The 10,952-nt window shown below is 27.4% G+C and overlaps 1 protein-coding gene across 1 annotated transcript; it reads left to right on the top strand.

The window, feature by feature from the left end:
* Positions 1-4,392: 4,392 nt before the first annotated feature.
* LOC120077521 (auxin-induced protein AUX28-like) lies at positions 4,393-9,317 on the top strand. The gene is made up of 5 exons (XM_039031432.2): positions 4,393-4,735; positions 5,575-5,810; positions 6,968-7,097; positions 7,979-8,040; positions 9,033-9,317. The coding sequence occupies exons 1-5, from the start codon at positions 4,539-4,541 to the stop codon at positions 9,071-9,073; spliced, it is 666 nt and encodes a 221-aa protein (XP_038887360.1). The 5' UTR covers positions 4,393-4,538; the 3' UTR covers positions 9,074-9,317.
* Positions 9,318-10,952: the final 1,635 nt, after the last annotated feature.

The following is a 10,952-nucleotide window of genomic DNA, read 5'->3' as shown; positions in this document are numbered from 1 at the left end:
TCATTGTCAATGAGGCCCAACTGCCTGATCTTTAAGCTTCATCTCAGATCAGTTGAATCTTAGGACCAATTAAACACGGTATTCTCCATCAAGGTGGAATGAATTCTGTTTAAGGGTTTTTTTTTTTTTTTTGTCCATTACTTAATTAAGTTCAAGTGAAGAGGGATGATATTGCTTGGTAAAACATTTGTATTTGGTAACTGTTTTGGCTAAGGTAAATATATAAAAGGGTAATTATTTTTTATGACAAAATTGCTGGAAATATTCTCAAATGTAGCAAATTGTAACTATATATCAATGGTAAATACTGAGAGATAATGACATTTTGCTATATTTATAAATAAGTTAACTCATTTTCTTATATTTGTAAATACCTAATTTATAGTTCTTTTACCTTTGCCCCAAGTGGTGCATCCTTTGTTCAAAATATACCAAGGGTATGAATAATTCAGGTCAAAAGTCGAGCTGGCAGATTTTGATTTGATTGGTGAGCTGGCAATCTTGACCTGGTCAAATGATGACCTGGCAGATTTTAGACTTTGGAACAGAAGAATTTTTTTTGTATGGTATACTCTACTCATATTTTGCCAGTCGTTGAATGACATTAATTTTAATTTATTCTATGGATCCCACGTTATTCTTAAATCCTATTATAATAGCAAGTAATGAATGGTGGTATATGAAAATTTTTATACAATTGTAATCCCATAATTTTTTTTCTTCTAGAAGACACTCAAAATTGTTTGAAATTATTGTTTTTCTTAATTTTCTATGAAAGATTCCCGCAAGTAATATAAGATTAAAGAGAATATATTTTTGGTGAAGTTTCAAGTTTGTGACTATTTAGTTGTTGAAATATTAAAAAGGAACTTTTTTACTTCATGAAATTTAACAATATTCTTGAGCATCTTGAGTTGACTAATAATTTGATGACTTGAAAGTTAAATTTTTGTTAAATTATAAGAAAATACATTTGAACTTTGCTATTTGTTTAAAACACACCCATATTCTTTCAAATGTTGTTATATCACTTCAAAAGTACTCATATTCTTAATTTTCATCCGACATTCTAAAGAATTTCTATTTCCATAATAGTTTTGAAATGTTTAAGAGAGGGATAAGATTGTAGTTTTTGAAAGAATATGAATACTTTTGAAGTAAATAGTAAAATCTAATGAGATATATATGATTATTAAACTATAGGTTTGTTGAATTGTATAGTACGAATTGTACTGAAAATATATTTTTTTCTTTTCTCTCTTTTCTCTTCTTCCTCCTATTTTGACGAACCATTGTCGCCATAGGCCCTTGCCTTCATCGATCCGATCACGACCCCCTTCTCTAATGTTTGATCAAAGTTTCGGATGGGAGTTGTGTGAGATATTTAGGTATAAACTCTCACCTACATTTTTATGCTGTTTTTTTAGTATAAGAACTGTTTAAGTTGAAGGACTTTTCAAAGAGTATAACTTAAGTAGTTAGTCCAACTCTTAACACAAGATAATATGAACAAATTTGCAATAATTAAAAACTCACCAATAAATAGAAGAAACTCAAGCACCCAACACTTGGAATAAAACATTTCTAATAATAGTTTGTTTTTCATAGAGAACCTATATAGATGCAATACATGCAAAAGCTTGAAGGCATAATTTAGATAGATTTTTGTTGGCATGTTAGATATATATGGTGGACAATGATCCTCCCACATATCTTTAATTATAATGGTAAGATATTATCCACTTTAGACATAAATCTTCATGGTTTTGTTTTTAGAAAAGATCTCGTACCAATAGAGATATTGTCTCTCACTTATATACCAATGATCTTTCTTTTATATATAGTACAGTGTCAAACGTTAGTCTCATTCCCAACAATCCTTCCATTAGAGAAAGTACCAATACTAAACATCCCCTCAAATAATCATACATCCATCGAGCTCTTAGCCAAGACAACCTCTCTTCTCATATACCATCAGTCCGGTAGAGCTAAATCAAAGATTCTCAACATGTTTACATTTTTTGAAGCTCGCCATTACTTTGACACATTAGGATTCTACGGAGATGGCTAAGTTAAGGGTCATGACTTTGATACTACTTGTACTAAAAGACAAACGACTCCCTATATATCTTCAATAGTACGAAATGGTCTACTTTGGACAGAAGCTTGCATGATTTTACTTTTAATTGAAATATTGTCCCTCACTTATATACGGTTGATCTTTTCTACTTATCTAACCAACGTAGAACTTTGATCACATCTTTAATATCTATATATCTATCTATATAATAATAATAATAATAACCATCAAATTAGTTAGAGCAATTAATAATGGTACATTTTGTACCACAAACAAGAGTTTGAGATATTGTTTTTGTTGTGGGTATAGCTTTTTTGCAATGTTCCAAAATGAAAATGGGGTAAAAAAAAAATAACAATACATTAAAGTTTTGAAAAGTGCTTATATCTGTTCATGAGATTTTGAAGAATAATTTGTTTGGATTTATCTATGGTTATTATCAAGGGCCATACCTATTCTTAAATTTGAAAATTTGCTATAACCACACATTATTCTTCCTGTCAACCATCAATGCAATTTCCTGTCCTTCACATCAATTATTGTTATTCTTATGTCATTAATTTTGGTGGGCTTAATATTCATTACATCCCACCAAAGTTTTCTCTATTTAAATTTATTCTACACATCAAATTCATGCATTTAAGGTATTGAGCTACATGAATTTATGGCAAAAAACAAAAAAAAAAACAAAAAAAAAGGTAAATTTTTGTTTTTGTTTGTCAATTTGGAGGATTTTAATTTATGGAATTTTTGTTATGATTATGACAAATTATATGGATAATGTGGTCCAAAGGTATGTATGTAAATACAAATTATGATAATCCAATTATCAAATACATAGACAAAGAATATGGTCCAGACAAAATTATCAACCTATGTATTTTATATTTTCTCTAAATACCCAATACACATTTGAGAATATTTTAAATCTCATATCAAGCTTTAGAGTGGGATATTCATAAATCTAGAGTTAGGACACGTCCGAATTGGTTTGAGAAAAAAAGTATTTTTTTAAAAAAACTCATTTTTATTTAAACACTTTTCATAAAAATTGTTGAAAATACACTTCAAAAGTTATTTTGAGTGGTTGTTAAACACTTCAACTTTTTCCAAAATGACTTATTTTTAAATTAAATACTTCAAAATATATTCCAAACACACTTTTACTTTAATCATTAACCTTCATGTGAGCAATTTTAATTTTTTATTATTCATATTTTGAAATGTTTTAAAATTTAAAAAAAAAAAAATGTCTAGACCACGTGGTAATCCTTCCACTTCTTCACTTGGCATAGACAAATATCATCCCCACTTTTTCGTTGCAAATTTTTTTTGTTCCCGACGAAGAAGCTTTTCTGTGTCGAGAGAAGTTTTTTCGACGACCACACCAACGGTTAAAAAGGTGTCGGGAAAGCTTTTTCTGATGCTTTTTTTACTTTTTCGGAAGGTTTCAGCCGTCGGGAAAAAACAAATTTCTTGTAGTATACCAAGTGTATTTATTAGTCTAGACAAACTCATGATAATTTTAATTCTATTTAGGTCTTATTTGAAAACTTTCTCGACTTTTAGTCGATATTATAATGTCTTAACTAATCAAATCTATATGTCAACGTGAGTATAATTCAACTTAAATAAATTTATACTAACAACTTCGAAGTCTGAAGTTTAATCTCCACCCCACATATTATTTTAAAAAAAAACCTAGTTGATCTATGTATACTCATATAGTTCAACCAAAAAAATTGTTGTTGTTGACCAACTTAACTAAAATTGGTTAAAAGATCAAAACTTCTAGACATGAGAGGAGGAAAACAATTAGTTAAAAAGATCATACTATATGTGCTTATCTTAAAAGTCAAGAGGTTCTTCAAATTTCAATATCCATAACTGGTTGTACTTTTTTAAAAAAATAATAATAATAAAAAGAGTCATTTTTGTCCTCTAATTAGTTTCTTATTTTCTTTTTCAAAAAGAATTAGTCTATTAATCTTTTGTTTATAAATTATAAAAATAGATTCACCTCGTGTCTTTTATTGCATGAAAATAATTATTATTATTTAAACAATTTCAATAAAACTTAGTTTCGAATAATTAAATTTAAGATCTATTATGAAAATATAGATACTAACATTAAACCATAAAAGTAGAAAGACTAAAATGAAACGGAACCGAGAGTATTTTGAGCTTTAAAAAAAAAAAAAACAAATAAAAGAAAAAGGGAGAGAAAATTCCATGTGTCAAAATTGGGGCAAAAGGCTGAAGTAGGGACCCTAATTAATATAGTGAAACTGAAAATGAAGTGATTTTATGGTACCCCAAAATAAGGCCCTTCCCTCTCAAAACAAAACAGTCTATTTTAATTTTATTATCATTTCAACCCAAAGAACAACCAGCCAGCTACCAATCAAGCTCTCAAAGCTTTTGTAAGATAGAGAGAAAGAGAGAAAAGGCAAAAACGATGTCGTTTGAGGAGACAGAGCTGAGGCTAGGGTTGCCTGGAAATAATAATGGAAAGTCAGAAATGACAAGGAAGAGAGGGTTTGATCATGAACAACATGAATACTCAGCCACTGATCAAACATTACTAACAATGCCCCATTTGAAGCTTGATCTTGTTTCATCTCATCATCCAAATCACAACCCTCCATCACCCAAGTATGTTCTTCTTCTTCTTCATTATCCCTTTATTCCTTTCCTTTTTCTTCTCTCGGGTTTGAGAATTTGAACCTCCGATTGATCTAAGAGTATAAGTTAGTTATTGTTAAGCTGTGCTCGTTTTGGTTTTTTCTACTTTCCCTTTTATTACCAATTATTATCAATGACAAGTTTATATTAACCAAAAAAATGTTTTGAAGGATTAAGTTGATTGATTTTTTTTTTCTAGTAAAGGATTGAATCATTTAATCTTTATGTCTTATCCACTAAGCTATGTATGAATCGGCGTAATTTTACAAAAGTCAAATACATACGGTAGGGTTAAGGTTTTTTGGAGTGGAAAAATTGTTAAAATCTCACCGATAACCATCCAATCTTTGATGTCTTATCCACCGAGTTGCGTTTGAATCGGCTTAAGTTACAAAAGTAAAATGGATATAATTAGACTAAGGTTTTTTGAAATGAAAATCGTTAAAATCTCATCGATAACTCCAAAAGCTTAATTAAGTTAAATTTAATTATATCAATACTTTAATAAACTTTACTCATTCGAGGGTTTGTAAATTTGTAGAAAGTTCAATGAGAGTTGAAAACAATATTAATTAGGAGAAAAAATGACCTAGCAGAAGTTTGAACACAAAGTCTCCTTATTCTGATATCATGTTAAGTATTCACCGAGATTGACCTAACATGTTTAAACTATAGTGAGTTTTGTAGCCTAACTAGGTCAATTATTATTGTAATTAGCTTAAGCTAATGTGATAGGGGTTCGATTTATTACTTAGAATCTCTTACTCTGGTACCACGTGGGGTGAATCTGATAAGCCTAAGGTTTGTAGGGGAGAAGTGGTGGGATGGCCACCAATAAGGTCATATAGAAAGAAGAGGTTGAGCCTTCAAAAGGGAAGCAAAGAGGAAGAAAGTGATGAAGAAAAGAAAGTGGTGAATAAGGTTAGGTTTGTGAAGGTTAGCCTTGATGGTGCACCTTATCTTCGTAAGGTTGACTTGAATATTTACAACAGCTACACTCAACTTTCCCATGCCTTAGCCAAATTCTTTGCTGCCTTCACCATTGGTAATTTCATTTCTATTCTATTATATCTCATTATTCTTTTTTAAACAATTACCTTCAAATCTGTATATTTGGTTTTTATATTTTAAGACTTGTTTTTTTCCCTCCAACCTTCATTTGTGCATGATAGTTTTTTCTATTTAAAATATTTACAAATAATAACAAAATATCACCATCTATTTCTGATAGACAACGTCGTAAATAAATTGTAAAATTTTGCTATATTTATAAATTGTTTGATTCATTTTCCTATATTTGAAAACGACCCTTTCTCTGGAGGGCATTCAACGAGTTCCATACTTTTAGGCCCGCTATGGTAATTATTTCAGTTTTTTTCTTTTGTTTTTATAAAATTAAATTCTATTTTTTTTTTTTTTTTTTTTTTTTTTTTTTTTTTACAATGGGTTGCAACTTTCTTAAGTACAATAGTTGAATTTTTAGCCAAATTCCAAAAACAAAACAAATTTAAATTTTTTTTTTTTTTTTAGTTTCCATAATTTGACTAGTTTTCGAAAACTTTAATAAAAAAGTAGATAACAAGGCAAGAAATTTAGAAGTGGAAGAAGTTTTGTAAATTTAATTTTTTTTAAAAACTAAAAACCAAAAACCACATAGTTACCAAAAGGGTCCTTAATTTCTTTTATTAAAATTGATTACCTAAACTTTAAAACATGTATTATGCTTAGTTGGGGTATTTATAAACTTAATGTTAAATTACAAGTATAGTCTTTTTGATATTTTAAGTTCGAGTCTCTAGCTATTTGGTTCCTCCATAGTTTTCAAATTTATGTGTTCATTTGGTCTTTAAACTTTAATGAGTGTTTAATTAATAGATAGGTTGAACTTTCAATTTGTGTTCAATAGCTCCTTTGACATATTAAAAAAAATTAACCAATATATTTATTAGATATAAAATTGAAATTTACGTCTACTTGTCAAACTATAACTTTTCAATTTTTACGTAGGTTTGTGAATTTTTAAAAATGTTAATACGAAATTGAAAGATCGGGAGATCTATAGTGGAAAATTGAAAATTTAGAGGCCGACAGGTAATGTTAAAGTTAAGTGACTTATTAGATATTTTTTTAAATTATAAAAACTTTGTGAATATTTGTATGTTATAATAATTGATATTTTCATTGTCTCTAATTCATATCAAGGTAACTGTGGATCCCAAGCAGCTGGGATGAATGAAAGCAAACTAATAGATTTTTTGAATGGTTCTGATTATGTTCCAACCTATCAAGACAAAGATGGTGATTGGATGCTTGTTGGTGATGTTCCATGGGAGTAAGTGATCTCTTTTTATGTAAATAAAAATATTGATAAAATGTCGATGTTATCGATGAATATTTATAAACAAAAATTATAAAAATAAAAAATTTAAACTAATATTTTATATTTTTAAACGAGTTAAAATGTTTATTATTTATATTATATTCAAATTAGTTCCATTTTATTAGTTATTTTATTTATGTTCATGAATGTTTTTATGATATAATGAAAGTGTCAATTCACCCTTTCTATTGATGTCGGACCCATAAAAATATTGAAATATCGATACAAATGTTTCTTGTCACCTCTTAAAATTTGACTTGATTAATAATAGGGTTTTTTTCAAATTAAAAAAAAATGAGTCAACTTATTTATAAAATATAACAAAATTTTACTATCTATCTGTGATAGACCACGATAGACCGCGATAGACATCTATCAGTCAATGGTAGATGTTCATCATAGATAGACAGTGAACATTTTGTGATACTAGAAAATATTTTCAGTAGTTCAACATTCAAAACAATTACCCTTTATTTATAATATTATTTTTTAGTATTTTATATTGGTCATCAAACATTAACAAGATTTTTAGATTAGATTTAGAAACCGTTGTGACAAATTTTTATGGAAAATTATTTCAAATCATAAAACTGTTGAAAATATCTATAAATATAAGAAAAATTTCACTTCGCATTTATCATAGGTGAAATTTTGTTATATTTATAAATATTTTGACTCATTTTCTATATATTTAAAAATATAAGAAATAACGCAAATTACTATGTTAAATTTTATAGACCAAGCTACTAGAATTTAAACCCTATTGTGGAATAATAAAACTAATCATATATGTTTTTTTTTTTTTTACCATTCATATATATATATATATATAGGATGTTTGTTGAATCTTGCAAGCGTGTACGCATAATGAAAGGAAAGGAAGCCATTGGCCTTGGTAAGATTTTTTTATGAATTTATAATCCTTTCTCCAATTTCAAATCTTAATGTTTAAAATAATTTCTTAAACTTTCTCGTGAAGATGGAAAGTTAACTAGTTGGATTATCTATAAGCTCATGTATTTCCTTTCTGTATTATTGTCATAATATAATTGCTTTCGATGGCGGGATGTGATGAAGGTATTAGGAATGTGTCGATTTAATTGACATATCTTTGTGCACTTACTGATCCTTCTATCTTCGTATCTTGATAAGTTAACTAGGGATATTAAAAAGAACCCGATGACTACCTAAAAAACTTGATCAATCCAATCCAATCCAATCCGTACGGTTTTGGTTTGGTTATTAATTCATTTGGGTTGGTTTTGGTTCAAATAAATGAAAAATTTATGGGTTTGATTGGTTTATGGGTTCACAAAAAATAATCCGAGTTAACCCGAGCTAATCCGAACTCATTAGTAATAATAATAAATATTGTTTTATTTTCACTTAATTTAATGATTTTTTAGATTATTTATTATCTACAGTAATTTAAAATAGTTTTTTAACACCATGGAAATAAAATTTTCATAATATAATTAAAAATAATTTGTTAATCTTACTTCAATCCATGAAGATAATTAACCAAATTCTTTTACATTTTAACATGTTGCTTATTTTTTAAACAAAACTTTAAATAATGACCCAACTAACTCGAACCAACTCAATTCAAATTTTTGGGGATTGGGTTGGATTGGGTTCATTATTTAATAAAGGTGGTTTGGGTTGAAAAAATTTACTACCCGAACAATTGGATTAGATCTAAAAAATATTTCAATCCAATCCAATCCAACCTACAGAATACCCCAAAGCTCGATTTTATATATCTAAATTCCATCATAAAGCATAATAAATGGAAATTTTTTGTTTTTTTTCCACCAAACAAGTCCTAATCTATATTATTAACATACGATAGTTTTTTGATTTTTTTTTTGGTTGTGGGGTTTTCAGCACCAAGGGCTGTAGAGAAGTGCAAGAACTACAAGAACTAACTTCACACCATTGATATTTGCAAGGCAAATTAAGATGGTTATGGTTTGAGGACAGATTGGTTTTGGTGTTTCTATATTTTCACAAGTTATGTAAAATTTGGATGTAGCTAATGTGAGATTATTAATTTGCATAAAGATATATAGTTAATGTATAATATCAATAATACATATATCTTTGTATTGTGATTCTATGTACACATGCTTTTTTTTTTGTAATTATTAAATTATTTTGTGTTTATGCAAAGTTTTTTTTTCCAGAGGAATCAAACTTCTAATTTCAAAACGTTAATAGAAGAGTTTCATATCAATTGAATTATGCTATTTTTTGTATGTTTACTTTTCATTACGAATTTTCTCCATTATTATGTATTTCAAGAACGTTAATATATATGTGTTTGCATGTCTAACAATTTGATATTTTTCTTGTACTCCTATAATACTAGACCCTTGTAACAATTCAGGTCCCATTTTGGCTTTTTATTTTTTATATTTGAAAATAAACATACCTTTCACTCTCTAAATTTCTTGATTTGTTATCTTTTTTTTTTCTTCAACCATTGTTTTAAAAAATTGAGCTAAAGTTTGAAAACTAAAAAAAATAGTTTTCAAATAGTAGTTTTTAGAATTTAGAATTTAACTCATGTACTTCGAAAAGATACAAATCAATGTAAAAAATTTAGAAGAAATATTCTTAGAATGTGTTTAGAGTGCATTTTCAAGTGTTTAATTTAAAAAATAAGTTATTTTGGAAAAAATGGGAGTGTTTAACCACTACTCATAATAGCTTTTGAAATATATTTTCAACAACTTTTGTCAAAAGTGTTTATATAAAAATGAATTTTTTAAAAAATATTTTCTTCACAAGTCAATTGACTCTTAATTTTTAAAAACTAAAAAAGACGATTACTTAACAACTTTACGACTTATTTAATTTTAGTCTCTAACGTGGTTAGTTTATTGTTTAATATTTTTTTAAAAAATTATATTATCTATTAGCATTTTCATTATTAATTAATTTTGGAAACAAATTTATATAATTTATTTTCTTACTCGATAATTATTACTAATATTTGATCAATTTCAATAAAAATGAGCTTGGAGGAACTAAATTTATATTTTATTGAAAATATAAAGACTATAATTAAACATTTACAAGTACCAAGACTAAAATTAAATAAATTCTAAATAAGCAATCAAAATGATATTTTAATCAAAATTAATTTTGCATCATCTATCATGGAGATGGGGATGCATATCACAACTAACAAACCAAATTGAATTGAACTGAACTGAATTTTTTTATAGTAAATATTATCACCATATATATTCATATCATGATATTGTTCATTTTGGACAAATCTTTCATCGCTTTGCTTTTCTAGTTTCATCCAAAAGGTCTCGTACGGTTAGTGTAGTTGTCTTCCTTCATAAATTCATGATCATCACTCTATCTAACTAACTAATTTTGATTGTATTTTCAACCGATGTGATAGACGTGATATTAATTTATAATTTAAATAAGCTTAATTTTGTAGATAAGATTTCCATTGTGCAAAAATAAACCAATTATGGAGATGTAGACTTCTCACCCATTCTTTGAAGCATAACATGCAGTTGCCCATTCATGGAATAATGTAATTATATATGTAATGGACCACTGAGAATGTCCATCTTTCAATTATTGTCTAGTCAATTTTAAAAATTTTAAATCATTATACATCATTTTCCTCAATAACATAGTCAAGTCTCAATCAAAGTTAGCATTTTTATATATCAAAGAATATTTTGAAGATTATAATTGAAACTCATCCTACCATACATCTATGATTTAGTAAGTTTAATATCAAAGCTATTTATAATAAACCCAATTAAAAAAAAA

This window comes from Benincasa hispida, chromosome 5 (assembly GCF_027475165.1).
Source record: "Benincasa hispida cultivar pf3 chromosome 5, pf3_genome.v1.1, whole genome shotgun sequence".
Lineage (NCBI taxonomy): Eukaryota > Viridiplantae > Streptophyta > Magnoliopsida > Cucurbitales > Cucurbitaceae > Benincasa > Benincasa hispida.
Note: the sequence above shows the minus strand (reverse complement) of the source record. Positions and strands in the feature narration are given on the sequence as shown.

Excerpts from the sequence above, each read along its gene's own strand:
- LOC120077521 (XM_039031432.2), top strand. The coding sequence starts at position 4,539 with ATGTCGTTTGAGGAGACAGAGCTGAGGCTAGGGTTGCCTGGAAATAAT. Across the intron at positions 4,736-5,574 it reads CACAACCCTCCATCACCCAA|GGGAGAAGTGGTGGGATGGC; the intron begins GTATGTTCTTCT and ends TAAGGTTTGTAG. Across the intron at positions 5,811-6,967 it reads CTTTGCTGCCTTCACCATTG|GTAACTGTGGATCCCAAGCA; the intron begins GTAATTTCATTT and ends ATTCATATCAAG.